The 18,894-nt window shown below is 44.2% G+C and overlaps 1 protein-coding gene across 2 annotated transcripts in view; it reads left to right on the forward strand.

Moving 5' to 3' along the window:
* Nucleotides 1-5,293: 5,293 nt before the first annotated feature.
* Nucleotides 5,294-18,894, forward strand: part of stub1 (STIP1 homology and U-Box containing protein 1) — a 19,562-nt gene continuing 5,961 nt past the window's right edge. The window contains exons 1-7 of one of the 2 annotated variants that reach the window (XM_037537270.1): nt 5,294-5,472; nt 9,670-9,914; nt 12,153-12,351; nt 17,271-17,436; nt 17,545-17,623; nt 18,252-18,308; nt 18,499-18,615. In XM_037537270.1, the coding sequence (XP_037393167.1) occupies nt 9,795-9,914; nt 12,153-12,351; nt 17,271-17,436; nt 17,545-17,623; nt 18,252-18,308; nt 18,499-18,615 (738 nt within the window). In that variant the 5' untranslated portion in view covers nt 5,294-5,472; nt 9,670-9,794. Of the gene's footprint in view, nt 5,613-9,669; nt 9,915-12,152; nt 12,352-17,270; nt 17,437-17,544; nt 17,624-18,251; nt 18,309-18,498; nt 18,616-18,894 lie in introns of both variants that reach the window. The other variant, XM_037537269.1, reaches the window with a different exon arrangement.

Genomic DNA, 18,894 nt, shown 5'->3' on the forward strand with positions numbered 1-18,894 from the left:
TCCCCACCTGTGTGAACACACTACGCTATACCAGTAAGGGTCCACCTTCGCCTACCGGTGTAAAATCCAACTGTAAGTCGCTCTGGATAAGAGTGTCTGCCAAATGGCGTAAATGTAAATGATAAAAAGTAAAAACTCACTTGCAAATATGTAAATTACACCTTGCAGGAGACCAAAAGCCAACATGTATCAAAAAATATGCTGCTAATTTGGCTAAAATGATGGCGTATTCAAATTGTTGCGTGCAACTTTTGCGTTTTTGAAAACACTTCAAGCGACTTGTCAAGTTGCATCTAAATTATGTTGCAGGCAACTAACATGCAACTAGTTTTGCCTCGTCAGGCCAGACTAACAGATGTTAATGCTTTTTGAGGGAATATGACCAGCTGTTCAGATATTAAAATGTATTTACAACCATATGCAGAGGTCTTACACAAAAATACCCACAGTCTAATGACATATTTTGTTGATTTAACACATACAGGGAACATAATCCTGAAATATAAGAATTTTCTGTAATTTCTATTTATATGCTGAGTTAAGTGTATTGCCAAAAAAAAAAAAACAACTAAAATATTGAATGTATCATCATTTTTGATGAGGCCACATTTTGTGTTTTATTTTTCCCCCAGATGTTAAATTAAGTAAATAAACAGTAATTGTGTATTAAATTGTGGAGTAGTGCATCTCTAGAGGATGTGTAACTAATTTACACTCAGGAAATCAACATAAACTCTGCATATGTCCATATTGTCCGTCCATCCATCCATTTTCTAAGCCGCTTCTCCGTCAGGGTCGTGGGGGGGGTGCTGGAGCCTATCCCAGCGGTCATCGGGCAGAAGGCAGGATACACCCTGGACAGGTCGCCAGTCCATCGCAGGGCAGACAGACAGACACAGACAGTCACTCACACCCAGGGGCAATGTAGCATGTCCAGTTGGCCTAACTGCATGTCTTTGGACTGTGGGAGGAAACCGGAGGAAACCCACGCAGACACGGGGAGAACATGCAGACTCCACACAGAGAGGACCCCAGTTACCCGGCCGGGAAATCGAACCCAGGCCCTCCTCGCTGTGAGGCGACAGCGCTACCCACCAATGCTGCCCTGCGCTGATAGTATGAGCCAAATACTTAATGTGTTAATCTGAAATGTCTGCTAACCAGGGGGTGGCGCTAGACTCAGTGGACGCCCAGTGTTGTATGTGAAATAAGAGCTTTTAGTTTTAAAAGTGTATATATTGTCTCTGGATGTATAAAAATGATCCACTCTAACGGTGTGATTACCAAACAGTGGCTTCTAGTAGTCCTGCTCAGTATAAGCATAAAGTTTTGCATCTTTTTAAAAATAAAACCTGATTTAAAACAGAATAAAAAAGGACATTGGCTGATGCCGTTTGCCGTGGGCACAGACTCACCTGTCCTCTTGGCTCCATTGATGTGCAGCCGTCTCTGCTTTTGCAGGGTTTCGCAAATTTGGTAGAAGAACGTACTAATTAATGTTTCCACTGGAGGTTCCATCAACTATGCGAGCCCAAGTGGTTGGTTTGGTATCTGAAGTTGTTGCTATGGTATCCCATTTGGTTAAAATGTGGTTGCTATGGTATCTCAGTTGGTTGCTGGGAAGTGGCTGTGGTATACCTGATGGTTGTGAGGGTGTTGCTAGGTGATTGCCATGGTGCGATAAAAAATGGCTAATAGTCCCGTTCATTCTCAGCATGGAGTTGGCACATTTTGTAAGTCTTTAATATGGTATCCCAGTTGGTTGCTATGGTGGTGTTAGGTGGTCACTATGGTATCCCAATTGGTTGCTAGGGTGTTGCTAGCTGGTTGCTAAAGAATTCCTGATGGTTACTAGGGTGATGAAAGCTGGTTGCTAAAGAATTCCTGATGGTTACTAGGGTGATGAAAGCTGGTTGCTACAGTATTCCTGATGGTTACTAGGGTGATGAAAGCTGGTTGCAAAAGTATTCCTGATGGTTGCTAGGGTGTTGATAGCTGGTTGCTAAAGTATTCCTGATGGTTGCTAGGGTGATGAAAGCTGGTTGCAAAAGTGTTCCTGATGGTTGCTAGGGTGATGAAAGCTGGTTGCTACAGTATTCCTGATGGTTGCTAGGGTGATGAAAGCTGGTTGCTACAGTATTCCTGATGGTTGCTAGGGTGATGAAAGCTGGTTGCTACAGTATTCCTGATGGTTACTAGGGTGATGAAAGCTGGTTGCTACAGTATTCCTGATGGTTGCTAGGGTGATGAAAGCTGGTTGCTACAGTATTCCTGATGGTTGCTAGGGTGATGATAGCTGGTTGCTAAAGTATTCCTGATGGTTGTGAGGGTGTTGATAGCTGGTTGCTAAAGTGTTCCTGATGGTTGCGAGGGTGTTGCTAATATGCATAATGCTGTACTAGTTGAAGAAGAACAGCGTAAAAGGGGGTAACAGAGTATCAGAGAAACAGATGGACTACAGTCTGTAACTGTAGAACTACAGAGTGGAACTGAACGGTCAGTGGAGCTGATAAAGTGGACGATGAATGTAGAGAAAAAGGAGGTGGACTTAATGAAGTGGGCTGTCGGTGTAGATAATGGTGTGTTTTAAAGATCTAAACAGACACAGGGATCAGCAGGCCGGGGCGTTGCACTATGACTGATTGAATATCTGAGGAAGTTCAAACACAGACTGGGCCATTGCTGATGCCACGACACACACTTTCTCTTTGACACAGGAAAGGACTGACACTTGTTCAACAGACACAGATCGAGTGAAGATAAGACACGGTGCAGGTCCCAAAGATTCTGTTCAAGTACACAGACTTTTTTTTTTCACCTGACTGGCCTTCAGCAGAGCTACTGCCTCTCTTAAAGAAATTCCATATGTCCATCTACAGGTCGAGGAACTGAGGGATATGAAATTGTCAAATCCGTGTGACCTGTTCCCTAACATGAACTTACTGTGAACAACAGTCTGCGGCTATTACTGATGTGGCCGTTTCAAATACTGGAGAGAAATATGAAAACAATAAAATACACAGAGCTGTCAGTAACATTTCTGTCGCTTTTCATCTGGGAAGTTCCTTAATTTATGCCAAGGCTAATTCCTGATTCCCACATGCTGCGTCTGCGTAGGGTGAGCGACGTGCTTATCGTTTCCGCAGCCGTGTTAACCGGTCAGCGCTTTCTCCCAGGCTGGGCGCGTGAAGCGTCAGAGCGTCCCGTTCCCGCACACTGCACGTGTCTCGCAGCAAAAGAAACTAAAATAAGCCATGAAAATCAGTGAGAATTACATAGAAAACAATATTTATTTGATTTAATTTGTGATGAAATACTAGTTAAACATTCCATGCTGCAGGCAGGCTTGAAACGTTTTCCTAATCACAAGTCAGAACGCCGACGAGGATAAACAAACATGTCGTGCACTTTTATAAATGATATTTTTGTTGACTCCATTTGCCAACTTTATCACCCGAATCCATCAGCTGACTCCATCACCCGACTTCATCGCCCGACTTCATTGCCTGACTCTGTCGCCTGACCTCCTCACCTGTTCATGGTTTCAACACTGCAGTCCTTTACACTGTATGAAAGGTTCATGATGAATGGACGAATATCTCTGAAATCACCTGGAGTTCTTGTCTTCTCCTGTAAAGCTACTGTTTTGGAGATACTTGTTTTTTTTTATCAGCAATGATATGTAATTAATAAATTATCGAATCCCATTTCCACCACTGGAATAATATACAGCCATATAGTAATTCAAGATAATGAACATTTTCCATATTTATGACTTAGCATCTCATGACTTAGTCTCTCATAATATTGGTTTACGGTCTCACAATTATTATTTATTTCTCATTATTATGAGATAGTAAATCATAACTGAGATACAAATTTATGATTATGAAATATTAAGTCAATTATGAGATTCTAAGTCAAAATGATGACGTAGCAAATCATTATTTACTAAGTCAGAGTTACAAAGTCAGAGTTACTAAGTCAGAGTTACTAAGTCATAAATATAACAGTAATTACTATGAGACACAAAGTTATAATTATAAGACAATCTATTACCAGAAAGTAAGTCAGAATTATGAGATAGTGAGTCGTAAGTATGAGACAGAATCTAAGTATTAATGTAAAGTAAGTCAGAATTATGAGATAGTGAGTCATAAGTATGAGACAGAATCTAAGTATTAATGTAAAGTAAGTCAGAATTATGAGATAGTGAGTCATAAGTATGAGACAGAATCTAAGTATTAATGGAAAGTAAGTCAGAATTATGAGATAGTGAGTCATAAGTATGAGACAGAATCTAAGTATTAATGGAAAGTAAGTCAGAATTATGAGATAGTGAGTCATAAGTATGAGACAGAATCTAAGTATTAATGGAAAGTAAGTCAGAATTATGAGATAGTGAGTCATAAGTATGAGACAGAATCTAAGTATTAATGGAAAGTAAGTCAGAATTATGAGATAGTGAGTCATAAGTATGAGACAGAATCTAAGTATTAATGGAAAGTAAGTCAGAATTATGAGATAGTGAGTCATAAGTATGAGACAGAATCTAAGTATTAATGGAAAGTAAGTCAGAATTATGAGATAGTGAGTCATAAGTATGAGACAGAATCTAAGTATTAATGTAAAGTAAGTCAGAATTATGAGATAGTGAGTCATAAGTATGAGACAGAATCTAAGTATTAATGTAAAGTAAGTCAGAATTATGAGATAGTGAGTCATAAGTATGAGACAGAATCTAAGTATTAATGGAAAGTAAGTCAGAATTATGAGATAGTGAGTCATAAGTATGAGACAGAATCTAAGTATTAATGTAAAGTAAGTCAGAATTATGAGATAGTGAGTCATAAGTATGAGACAGAATCTAAGTATTAATGTAAAGTAAGTCAGAATTATGAGATAGTGAGTCATAAGTATGAGACAGAATCTAAGTATTAATGTAAAGTAAGTCAGAATTATGAGATAGTGAGTCGTAAGTATGAGACCGAATCTAATTAGCATAAGATAGTAAGTCGTTTTAATGAGATGATGGAAAGATCTTTATTTTGCCTGGCTTAGTGGCTGGACTCCAGTCCGTGTCCTCCAGTGAGATGTTCACCGTGTTTCGGTCGAGCTCGTCTATTTGTGAGCAGAGCGTGGACTAAGTCGATTCATTCGAATCGAATTTTTGAATCAGACGTTTGATTCGTTTGAACTGGGCGGTTGAGCTTTACTTCAAATGAATCGACTCCTTCCGTGCTCCGTTGAAACTGAACCGAGTCCGCCAAGCGACGTCACTCCCGAAGCTCCGTACATGGACACCCTACGTCACGGTCACAAACAACCGAGAGCCTTTAGCTGTAGCTCTTCCCGCACAGCGCCGTGAAGGTGGCCGGCTCGCTGCAGCCGCTAATGGAAACGACAACATTTCCCGGATTTTCGTCTCCATAAGAGGATCCAGCGATGAGTCTGAGAACCGTATAAGTGGCGGTGGGCGCACATCTACCTGCATAATAACACATATAGCTGCTAAGCTAAGCTAAACGGAGCTAGGCTAACGGCGGAGTCTCCTCGGCGCTGTGACCGGGGAAGGAGCTCGGGCGCCCGGCAGAGCGCTGTGTTTACCACCGGTAGGCTTCGACGCTAACCGCCAGCTCACAGCAGGCCTTTCACCCTCAGAGAAATGTGTTTGTGTTCTGGACAGTCGACCAGACCAACGCCTGCGCTCAGTTAGTCAAATATTCTTCTGTCATGAGTCGTTTTTGAAGGGTTCGTCTAGCCAGCTGGCTAAGGCTGTCCTCCGGCCGAATTTTCCCGTTCCATCTTAAACGGTGCAGCAGCTACGCTGTGCTACCCGAGCGCCGTATTATCTGTATAAATCCGCATCTGGACTAGTTTATATATTATTAGCTTCTCCTGGTAATGACGAACGGTCTCGTAATTATGAGGAAGTGCCAATATATATAAATGATAGTTAAAGACCAGTCAATATTATAAATATTTAATACTGAGACGATTAGACACCCCATCCTGACCACCTCCTCGTTTCTACACTCACTGTCCACCTTATCAGCTCCACTTACTGTATAGCTGCACTTTGTCTGATACTCTGTTACCCTGTTCTTCAGTGGTCAGGACCCCCATGGACCCTCACAGAGCAGGTACTATTTGTGTTGTGCTGGTCTGAGTAGATCAGACACAGCAGTGCTGCTGGACTGAGAATAGTCCACCAACCAAATATATCCAGCCAGCAGCGTCCTGTGGGCAGCGTCCTGTGGGCAGCGTCCTGTGGGCAGCGTCCTGTGGGTAGCGTCCTGTGGGCAGCGTCCTGCGATCACTGATGAAGGACTAGAGGATGACCAACACAAACCGTGCAGCAGCAGATGAGCTGTCGTCTCTGACTTTACATCTACAAGGTGGACGACAAGGTAGGCGTGTCTAATAGAGTGGACAGTGAGTGGACGCAGTGTTTAAAAGCTGCTGTGTCTGATCCACTCGCACCAGCACAACACACACTAACACACCACCACGTCAGTTTTACTGCCGTACTGAGAATGACCCACCACCCAAACAGTACCTGCTCTGTGAGGGTCCATGGGGGTCCTGACCACTGAAGAACAGATGGACTACAGTCTGTAACTGTAGAACTACAGAGTGCAGCTATACGGTCAGTGGAGCTGATAAAGTGGACAGTGAGCGTAGAAACGAGGAGGTGGTCATGATGTCATGTCTGTGCACGGTATACAACAGAAGTGTGTTTCTCCATATAAGAAGACACTGAGTGTGTAATAAGTCCAGGTTATTTCCAGTGTGTGCAGTATTCTTCTGCTGCAGTGTGATGCTTGCTGGGAGGAAGCTGGACCTGACCAGTTCTGGCCTGGACGCTCCTGTATCTCCTCCTGGACGGATGGAGGTTACAGTGCATGGCTGGGGTGGAAGGAGTCCCTGATGGTGGTAGTCGCTCTGCCCAGGCAGACAGATGGTGGGGAGACGGGCATCAGGGATGCGCATAAAATCATTCAGAGGGTTTGGTGTGAACTGGTACAGACGTCTTTACAGTGGTGGTGATGGGAACCAGGCGTCGCCATGACCACAACACAGATATAGACACTTTATTTACCATCCAGAACCACCAGAGAACCTACACGAGTCTTCTGAGCTTATATGGAATGTTGATGATGGAAAACAGTGGAAAATCTGGAATAATGAGTTTTCTTTGGGGACTATTTTGCCGCACAGCGCCCTGCATGTCTCCCTCCACCATGAATGGAGTTGAAGTTCTCTAAACTCTCATAAAACAGCGTCTCAGTCATCAGGCAGTGAATTCAGAACCAGCTCATGTAGGAACTTTCTGTAGGAGCTTTTAGAGGGACGTCTGGTTCCCATCACCACCACTGTGAGCAGCTCTGACTCAGTACGTTTATCCAGAACGGAGCGTTTCACACCAAACCGCTCGGAGTGACTCTGTTTACATCTCAGCCATTTAGTTACGTAGTTTTTTAAAAATCGGAGGAAATCCTCTTTCATCAGTAACGACAGATTTAATGCCTTACTATTAGAAAATGGTCGTAGTTTTCTGTAATAAATCTGTTTGGAGTCTAAAATCGAGTCCCTGTATTGGAATCTCGAAGGGGAAAAAACTAAGATCAACATTTCTGGTTGTGTCTCAGGACTGATGCTTTTGTTTTGGAAGGACTGTGTGGCTCAGTTTGGGTGAGATGAGTCAGACACGGGGTATTTAAGCCATCTGTGGCTGTTTACATGCAAAGATTTTTGCCAGTCTGATTGAACACATTCCGATTACAGATTCAGACTGAGGTGTTTATATGCTCACTTCAACAATTTGTAAATCTTCGTTTACATGCACGCTACAAGTGATCCGATGCAAAATAATGCGCGTGCATGGAGAACCGCTTAATGTAGACGTTACCATGACAGTGAGCATCACATGAGTCCAGTCAGAGTGAGATGAGCAGCAGTGAGCAGTGATTGTGTTTTTAACTGCTTTAAAATGACGTCAGACTCAGGAAAACGTCCTTCACACGTCCTTATTAAAGAAGGCCGAGAGGAAGACGTCGTGCTCTGAGACGCATAAGCTGGACGTCCGTCCCACCGCCGTCTTTTAAAGATCAGAGCATGAACTTCGTCTCCTCTGCAGACCAGCTTCTGCTCCGCCGTGTTGAACGGTATAAACTCTCACTGTGACGCGACGCTCATGCAGAACGGACTGAAACTTTCCGATAGGGAATGTAATCGGATACAGGAGTTTACACGGATATTATTCTTCTATTTAACGGATTATTTACAGGAGTACTTGCCTCGATCAGTGGATAGAAACTGTATTCCGAATGGCCTCAATCAGACTAGACTATTCCGATTCCAGTGTTTACATGGATGTATTCTATTCCGATTGAGCTATTAGTCGGATTATTAATGGATTATTAGGCTGCATGTAAACATGACTTGTGAGACTGTATTTTGATCAGAGTAAGACAATCCATGTTTGCCAGGGGTTGCATTTCAGAAGTACTGACTTCAGACAGTCAGTGAGGTTAAGTGGGGATCTTGTTTAGTCTGTTTCTTTACCCCAGGATACCGGCCCCTCAGCAACAGGCCCCCCAGAGAAAAGCTGCTTACTGGAGAACACGGGTTTCGTTCCTGGTCATCCAGAGAGAGCTAATTGAGTTCTTTTGATGTAGAACTCATGAATGGGTTTGGTTGCTGTGTTCATCTAGAGACAGCTCCTTAAGTTTCTTTTACTGGAGATCATACACTCACTGTTCAGTTGCTTGGTAACACAAATAGCTAATCAATGCAACTCACTGCATTTAGGCGTGTAGAGGTGGTCAGGACAACTTGCTGAAGTGCAGACCGAGCATCAGAACGGGGGAGAAAGGGGATTTAAGGGGCTTTGAACGTGGCGTGGTTGTTGGTGCCAGACGGGCTGGTCTGAGTATTTCAGAAACTGCTGATCTGCTGGGATTTTCATGCTCAACCATCTCTAGGGTTTACAGAGAACAGTCCGAAAAAGAGGAAATGTCCAGTGAGCGGTCAGTTGTGTGGATGAAAATGCCTTGTTGATGTGAGAGGTCAGAGGAGAATGGGCAGACTGGTTCCAGATGATAGAAAGACAGCAGGAACTCAAATCACCAACCAGAATCTCTGAGGAACGTTTCCAACACCTTGTTGAAAGTGTGGCATGAAGAATTAAGACAGTTCTGAAGGCAAAAGGGGGTCCAGCCTTTTACTAGCAAGGGGTACCTAATAAAGTGGCTGGTGAGTGTAGGTTTGGTTCTTGTTCATCCAGAGAAAGCTGCTTGGGTTTCTTTTACTGGAGAACATAGGCTTGGTTCTTGTTCATCCAGAGAGAGCTGCTTGGGTTTCTTTTACTGGAGAACATTGCTTTGGTTCTTATTCATCCAGAGAGCTGCTAAGGTTTCTTGTACTGGAGAACATGGGTTTGGTTCTTGTTCATTCAAAGAGAGCTGCTTCAGTTCTTCTGATGCAGAACGTGAGTTGGGTTGCAGTTTTCATCCAGAGAGAGCTGTGTAGGTTCCCTTTACTGGAGAACATGGGCTTGGTCCCTGTTTTCATTTAGACAGAGCTGCTTAGGTTCCTGTCATTGGAGGATATCGATGAGTTTGGTTCTTGTGTTCACTACATTCTCTCCTCCTTTCTCGGTTCCAGCTCAAGGACAGAGGCATCTCTCCAAGTGACGCCATACCCCGGGAGCGGCCGGTGCCCCAGCCGAAGAGACGGGGAACAGGATTGGGAAGCAGGGGGGAGCGGCCACCGCAGAACCCGTGGAGAAGATGCAGGCTGGCAGCCCGGAGAAGGGCTCCTCCTCGGCGCAGGAGCTCAAGGAGCAGGGCAACCGCCTGTTCCTCTGCCGCAAGTACCAGGAGGCCGCTGCCTGCTACAGCAAAGCCATAGTAAGTGTGCAGGTAGACGAGGGTGGAATCGGCCACCTCTGCACTGGGCCGTCACAGCAGGTCGCAGGCTGCCCAGTAACCATCACTGTACCTGGAAATGTTTCTCTTAAAACATCTCACACAAAGTTTTGGGCCGACCAGCTATCAGTGAGCTAGACTAGTACATGGTGTATGGGGAGGTGGGGTCCAATCCTGGTCCTGGAGATCTCCCACCCTGGATCATCTTCATTACCTGGATCAGGTGTGTGAGATTAGGGTTGGAGCTAAACTCTGCAGGGCGGTGCAGCCCTTAAAAAGATTTCAACCACTACCTCATGTATGTCACTTGAAAGCAAGGGGTGGGGTAAAAAGAAGACATGGGCAGAAGTGGAAAAGTCAGGTCCAGAAAGTAAAAATCCTTCCCAGGATTTTTGTTCCAACTGCCTGGACGGCTCCGCTGGTGGCTTGATCTGTCTAGAGAAGCCAGGCTGTGGGAACGAAACCCTGGGGAGGATTTTTTACTTTCTGGACCTGAATTTTCCACCTCTGGAAATGGGACTGGGCCGCCTTGTTAGTTGGGGCGCCCGCCCTCATCATCGCCGTACCTGAAGACATTATGGTTTAAATACCACAGCTTATTATTGTTTGAGTAGCCCATGCAGTGCATTGGACAGATTATTGATCGGTTAGGTTTTTTATAGTGGCTCTGGGTGGGTCGATTGCAGTTCAGCATGCAGTTCTGTTTAGTCAGCCAGTCTCTCCGTTCTCTTAGAAGCACAAAGAAGATGTATGCAAGCCTGTGTGTGTCTGCGAGTTTGTGTGTGTCTGCGAGTTTGTGTGTGCAAGCTGTAGGCTGCATTGCGGCCACGTGTACAGTCTGGGTTGCTTCTCTTGACAGCGCTGCTCTTATTTCTCGCACGTTTTGGCTGGTGTTATCGAGCTAATCACAGTTATTGAAGTTGAGCTGTCCGCTGTGGTCCGGCTGAAAAATGTGTGCGTGAGCAGGGTTGAGTCTTCACTGTAGCCAAAAGTGTAATCCACTGTGATCACTTCTGTACGCTTAACACTGGGTCGTAAAAAAAAAATCCCGTTAACCCAGGGGGTCGGCGGCGTGCGGCTCTTTTACTGCCCTGTCGTGGCTCCACAGCTGAATCAGATCAGTAGGTAATAATAAAATAATCCTCCTCTACAGTAAAATAAAGCTCTGCTGATCCTTCAACACAGTTTAACAGTAAATGGTCTTAAACGCTGGAGTTAATGTAGAACTGCTGATTCACCCTTTAACCCTGAAGATCAGCGCAGACGGCTGGTCACCATAGCAACACAGACGACAGTCTCGCCCAGCTAGTAGCTACGAAACGGCAAAGAGAGAGATTTAAGGCGAACATCGATAATCTGGAGACGAATGGACTTATTAGTGTTTATAATCAGTCCAGCTGGTTTCCTGATACGATTAACCTGCAACGAGAAACTGACGAACACTAAAATGTCGTGAAGCTGAAGTCAGTTTCTTGTTCGAATTTCCCCGTTCCACCTTAAACGGTGCAGCAGTTACATTCTGTTGCATTCATTTAAGGTAGAACGGGAAAACAAGATCTACCCCACTGATTAGCTTGGTGCTAACTTCATGCCTAAATATCATATTTGCTGCAGACGGTGTGGCGTTTGTAGGAAATCTCTAATAGACTCTCTCAGGGAAGTTTTAAGTACTGCTTCAGGTATCGCAGGCTTGCTTGAAGTACCAGAAGTCGAGGCAGCCTTTCCGTTTTTATGCACCCAAATGTTTGATGATTTACTAAGAGATTCGACCGGCACGTAATTTCAGGTAGCAGTGAAAACGTTTTGTAACTTTTTAAAACTTTTCATTATTCCATTGTTTTTACTAATCGCTGCGTTTATTTTTTAATTAACGATTGGTAATTTTTTATTACTAATTCTGTTTTTTATTTATTATTATTATTGTTTATTTTACATTACTACTATACCTGCTCATTTATATTGCGTCTATATAAATATTTCTTCTCTGACTTTGTATTCGTGTTGTCTTATTTAAATGTTCATCTGTATCCCTTTTGTCTGTTACCCTCTGTGAAGCTCTTTCAGCTGCATTTATATATGAAAACCTGCTGTACAAATAAAGCTTATTATTATTATTATTATTATTATTATTAATACTGCCCCCTTATTATTATTTATACTGCCCCCTAGTGTGTATGTGGTGTTTCACGATGCCTCTTTTTCTGTGTTTTTCCCTATTAGAACCGGAATCCCTCAGTAGCCGTCTACTACACTAATCGGGCATTGTGCTACGTGAAGCTACAGCAGTATGATAAAGCACTGGCTGACTGCAAACACGCGCTAGAGCTCGATAGCCAATCAGTCAAGGCACACTTCTTCCTGGGGCAGTGTCACCTGGAGCTGGAGAATTATGAGGAGGCCATAGGCAACCTGCAAAGAGGTATTTATACACCCAGAGCATTGGCAGCCTGCAGACAGGTTCACAGGTCCACATAGAGATGAACAGTGAGCCAGTTTAATATTGAAAGAGTGCAGTTTTCAGATTGCAAGAGCTGGAATATGTGTTATATACATTAGAGGTGCTTCGATACTGATATACTGGTATTGGGTCTCAGCAATCAACAACAATACTCTGCTCATTCACTAATACTCGTACTCATAAAAGTGGACTAATACTAACACACACCATCAATCCAACATAGTCTGATACCGGATATGTGATGTAATGTGTCCACCGAAGTGTTACTGACTCTGTGGCCGTCAGACTCGGACAGTTAATTGTTCACTTTAAACAACAAAAGCACAACAAAATCGCGAAATCCACCACGTCCGGGTGGAGAGACACATCGGCCCGGTCCCATTTCACCCCGCGCCCCTACCACTGAGCCCTTAGCCCTCTGTTTTGCACATTTATGTCTAGGGGTGGGGTGTCCCAATTCATGTAGAGATAGAAGGGTAGGGCGTAGTGTTGGGGCTACATGACGCTCCAATCCGAGGTTTTTCAGAGACTCCGAACAGAGATATGAGAAAAAGAAAAGCCGGCAAGACGGAGAACAAGAGACCAAAGAAACCCACAAACGTGAGAATTTTCTCCATTAAAAAAATGATGAAAACCATCGTATTCATCTTAGTTTAATGTCGTTTCAGTGTATTATGGTCGTTTTCTTCATAACGGGCAAAAAACATTGTTCACAGTGGCCAGTTTTGCTACTTGGTCTCCTGTCCATGGATAACTAGCATCACTAGGGATCAAACTCGGGATCTCCTGATGATATGACCAAGGCTTAGACGGTTGTGGACTTGGTTTGTCACCGTCTCATTACAAGATATAAATGTTAATATTGTGATGTTTTTTCTTTATCTGTCTTTGTAAAAAGAAGTCTGTAGAGAGACCATTGATGGAAGATTTTGAATAAATACGCCCTTATTCAATAAGTAAATAGATTAGGACTCATAGTTAAGCATTGACTAATGGGGAATATTAATTTCTCTCTAAGGGGTAACAGAGGAAAGGCAGTTGGCCATAGTCTCCCATAGATGGGTGAACTCCAACAGCGAATGGACTCGCTGACTCCACATGTAGGTGTCTAAGGAAAGTTAAACTGAATGATGTAAAGTGAGCTTGCATGATCTCACAGAAGAAAGGCCTTGAAGGAGGGGATGAACTGGTACAAACTGGCTGAAACCAGTTTTTTAAGAAGGAGTTTTGTTTATGTTCCATGTTCCAAGAGCCAGTTTCAGTAGCCGAGGATCGGAACGCCGAAGCCCCCGCCTTCCACAATGCACCAGACCCCCATAAGCGCCTCTCCCATGGGTGGTGGGTCCATGGGAGAGCGGTCCCATGTAGCTCTTTCAGGCTGGGCCCGGCCGGGACCCATGGGTAATCGTCCGGCCACCGGGCGCTTGCCGAGGAGCCCCTCCCCCAGGCCTGGCTCCAGGGTGAGGTCCCAGTAACCCGGGGGAGGGAAGCTGGGTCCTGGTGTTATTGAGCTTTGGGTAGTGACCGAAAGAACGAGATTGTAGATCTCTTTCTCCACAGGGTCGCCGGACTCTCCCTTAGAGATAGGGTGAGAAGCTCGGCGATTCGGGAGAGGCTCGGAGTAGAGCCGCTGCTCCTCCACGTTGAGAGAAGCCAGCTGAGGTGGTTCGGGCATCTGGTAAGGATGGCCGCTGGACGCCTCCCTAGGGAGGTGTTCCAGACATGTCTGATGGGGAGGAGACCCCGGGGAAGACCCAGGACACGTTGGAGGGATTATATCTCTCGACTGTCTTGGGAACGCCTCGGCATCCCTCCGGAAGAGCTGGAGGATGTGGCGGGGGAAAGGAAGTCTTGGGCCTCTTTGCTTAGGCTGCTGCCCCCACGACCCGGACTCGGATAAGTGGTGGAGGATGGATGGATGGATGGAGTTTGGTTTACGTGAGATACATTATGTGTAATTAATGAAAGGGTTTTGTATCAAATGGAACACAAAAAAAGAGATGGGAAGGGTGTGGCGACGTGATTTCACCCCAGATAAAGTGTATAAACGCCGTTGTCTGAACATTGTACTTGCGCAGTTGGGTCTCTCTCTGTGCCACTTGATGCTGGAATAAAGAAGAAGCCTTTGTCCCTCTTTCCACAAACTCAGCATCTGAAGACGCTTCTTTTTTGACATCTGTTGAGAACTTGGACTTAAAACAGTAATTAGTGTAAGTGTTTAGCCAGTATTAACATTTTTCTTTTTTAATAATATTATGTTTGAGGCCTGGGGTTGAAAGGGACTGTCCTTGGTCCTGACACCACATTGTCCTAATATTATCACAGAACTTGTGAAAGTACCTGTACGTGATCCATTCAAGCAAGTAAATTTTGATATTCTGGCAAAAAACAGAGCTGATTAGGGATTTTCCCCAAAAATGTTCTGCCATATGTACATACTACTTGATACGGCTTCTACTGTTTCATTTAAAAAGCTCTATAATGTTCATATGATCCACACAGTCGCTCTGACAGACTGTAATACACTACAGGAAGCGTGGGGGGCGATACGGCTTCTACTGTTTCATTTAAAAAGCTCTATAATGTTCATATGATCCACACAGTCGCTCTGACAGACTGTAATACACTACAGGAAGCGTAGGGGGCGATACGGCTTCTACTGTTTCATTTAAAAAGCTCTATAATGTTCATATGATCCACACAGTCGCTCTGACAGACTGTAATACACTACAGGAAGCGTAGGGGGCGATACGGCTTCCGCTGTTTCATTTAAAAAGCTCTATAATGTTCATATGATCCACACAGTCGCTCTGACAGACTGTAATACACTACAGGAAGCGTAGGGGGCGATACGGCTTCTACTGTTTCATTTAAAAAGCTCTATAATGTTCATATGATCCACACAGTCGCTCTGACAGACTGTAATACACTACAGGAAGCGTAGGGGGCGATACGGCTTCTACTGTTTCATTTAAAAAGCTCTATAATGTTCATATGATCCACACAGTCGCTCTGACAGACTGTAATACACTACAGGAAGCGTCGGGGGCGATACGGCTTCTACTGTTTCATTTAAAAAGCTCTATAATGTTCATATGATCCACACAGTCGCTCTGACAGACTGTAATACACTACAGGAAGCGTAGGGGGCGATACGGCTTCTACTGTTTCATTTAAAAAGCTCTATAATGTTCATATGATCCACACAGTCGCTCTGACAGACTGTAATACACTACAGGAAGCGTAGGGGGCGATACGGCTTCTACTGTTTCATTTAAAAAGCTCTATAATGTTCATATGATCCACACAGTCGCTCTGACAGACTGTAATACACTACAGGAAGCGTAGGGGGCGATACGGCTTCTACTGTTTCATTTAAAAAGCTCTATAATGTTCATATGATCCACACAGTCGCTCTGACAGACTGTAATACACTACAGGAAGCGTAGGGGGCGATACGGCTTCTACTGTTTCATTTAAAAAGCTCTATAATGTTCATATGATCCACACAGTCGCTCTGACAGACTGTAATACACTACAGGAAGCGTAGGGGGCGATACGGCTTCCACTGTTTCATTTAAAAAGCTCTATAATGTTCATATGATCCACACAGTCGCTCTGACAGACTGTAATACACTACAGGAAGCGTAGGGGGCGATACGGCTTCCGCTGTTTCATTTAAAAAGCTCTATAATGTTCATATGATCCACACAGTCGCTCTGACAGACTGTAATACACTACAGGAAGCGTAGGGGGCGATACGGCTTCTACTGTTTCATTTAAAAAGCTCTATAATGTTCATATGATCCACACAGTCGCTCTGACAGACTGTAATACACTACAGGAAGCGTAGGGGGCGATACGGCTTCTACTGTTTCATTTAAAAAGCTCTATAATGTTCATATGATCCACACAGTCGCTCTGACAGACTGTAATACACTACAGGAAGCGTAGGGGGCGATACGGCTTCTACTGTTTCATTTAAAAAGCTCTATAATGTTCATATGATCCACACAGTCGCTCTGACAGACTGTAATACACTACAGGAAGCGTAGGGGGCGATACGGCTTCTACTGTTTCATTTAAAAAGCTCTATAATGTTCATATGATCCACACAGTCGCTCTGACAGACTGTAATACACTACAGGAAGCGTAGGGGGCGATACGGCTTCTACTGTTTCATTTAAAAAGCTCTATAATGTTCATATGATCCACACAGTCGCTCTGACAGACTGTAATACACTACAGGAAGCGTAGGGGGCGATACGGCTTCTACTGTTTCATTTAAAAAGCTCTATAATGTTCATATGATCCACACAGTCGCTCTGACAGACTGTAATACACTACAGGAAGCGTAGGGGGCGATACGGCTTCCGCTGTTTCATTTAAAAAGCTCTATAATGTTCATATGATCCACACAGTCGCTCTGACAGACTGTAATACACTACAGGAAGCGTAGGGGGCGATACGGCTTCCGCTGTTTCATTTAAAAAGCTCTATAATGTTCATATGATCCACACAGTCGCTCTGACAGACTGTAATACACTACAGGAAGCGTAGGGGGCGATACGGCTTCTACTGTTTCATTTAAAAAGCTCTATAATGTTCATATGATCCACACAGTCGCTCTGACAGACTGTAATACACTACAGGAAGCGTAGGGGGCGATACGGCTTCTACTGTTTCATTTAAAAAGCTCTATAATGTTCATATGATCCACACAGTCGCTCTGACAGACTGTAATACACTACAGGAAGCGTAGGGGGCGATACGGCTTCTACTGTTTCATTTAAAGTCTTCTGCCTAATTGTTGACAGTAGTGTAATTGCACACAGCTGTCTACCTTAAGCTCACGGTTTTGACCCCACTTCTGTCTGCAGCATACAACCTGGCGAAAGAGCAGCGTCTGAATTTTGGCGATGACATTCCGAGCGCTCTGCGCATCGCTAAGAAAAAGCGCTGGAACAGCATGGAGGAAAAACGGATCAGCCAGGAAAACGAGCTGCATGCCTATCTCACCAAACTCATCCTGGCCGAGAGGGAGAGGTAGCTCTGCCGTCCGTCGCTGATGTCTGATTTAGCCTCATTGCTGACCGTGTGAGCACTTTGTATGAGCGCCTCTGTGTTTCTGTCCCCCTGCATGTGTGTTTGCAGGGAAATGGAGGCCTACAGAGAGAAGCAGGTGGACGACAATCAGATCGACAGTGAAATCAGCAAGATCAAATCCAAACATGTGAGCTCATTAAAGGCACAAGTGATAATATAATAATACATATCCACAGTATGCACTAAAGCCATATTGTGGTTTTAAAGAACATCCTGGTCAGTTAGAAGAGAGAAAAAAGAGACAGTAGTGCTAAATATTGGATTTGAAATGATCGAGAACTATGAACTATGAACACCTGCATGTTTCAGGCTTTTAGGCAGTTGAGTTGTAGAGGTGTGCAATTGGGCAATATTTACTGTTATTGTGATAAATTACGTGAGAATATGTCACAATATGCTTTTCTGTGCATGCTGAGGATATCCTCCACACACAGACACTTCCCAGCCGCACAGATCATTACAGCGAGTGTTATTAGTCCTGTTTAATTCGCTTTTACGCAAGGCGGTGACGAGAGATGCTGAATACAGAAAGGTTTTTGCTGTTTTTGATGGCACGAATTGTGCTTTGTGTTCTCTTCAAATTCAGACCTCTGAAAACGAAATATCGTGGCGTCTGCTGCGAACGTGTCTTGCAGTTATGTGTCTGTCGTTGTGCCCATCCCTGCACTGATACGATCGATCAGTTTCCAGTTTCTCTCCCACATACACTTCCTTTTTTCCCCTCTCTCTCTTTCTCTCTCTTTCTTTGACTGAAGGATAAGTATCTGATGGACATGGATGAGCTCTTCGCTCAAGTGGACGAGAAGAGAAAGGTGAGTGAGTGAGCAGGCTGAATGAATGAGGGAGACGAGGAGGAGAGGACATCAGACAAATCTGCTCATATGTTACTGTTTTGTGGAAATCTAAGTTGTCTCAAGCGTGGGTTATGCAGTTGTGTATTTTTCCACCTTTGAGCTTATAGTTACGGGCTGTGTGTGTGTGTGTGTGTGTGTGTGTGTGTAGAAGAGGGAGATTCCAGACTATCTTTGTGGGAAAATCAGCTTTGAACTGATGAGGGAGCCTTGCATCACGCCCAGTGGCATCACCTACGACCGCAAAGACATCGAGGAGCATCTACAGGTACATACAGGCACATATGAGGTATATTAAAGTATATAGGTTGCGATGAGTCTCTTCTAACGTCAGCCTAAACGTTTGAGTCTCAGCAGCGTAAAAGGATGACGAACGTCGAGTTGGCGAGAAAAGTCGCATGAATTCCGAGCTGGCTGTTCAGAGTCGCATTGCCGCTGATTGGATACGGATCGGATTTCAGTACCACATATGAAAACGTCAGATTCAGTGTGTGTGTCTGTTCACACTGACACACTGACTCACACCTTTATCACTCAGATTGGATTT

Source organism: Pygocentrus nattereri, chromosome 3 (assembly GCF_015220715.1).
Source record: "Pygocentrus nattereri isolate fPygNat1 chromosome 3, fPygNat1.pri, whole genome shotgun sequence".
NCBI classification, from domain to species: Eukaryota; Metazoa; Chordata; class Actinopteri; order Characiformes; family Serrasalmidae; genus Pygocentrus; species Pygocentrus nattereri.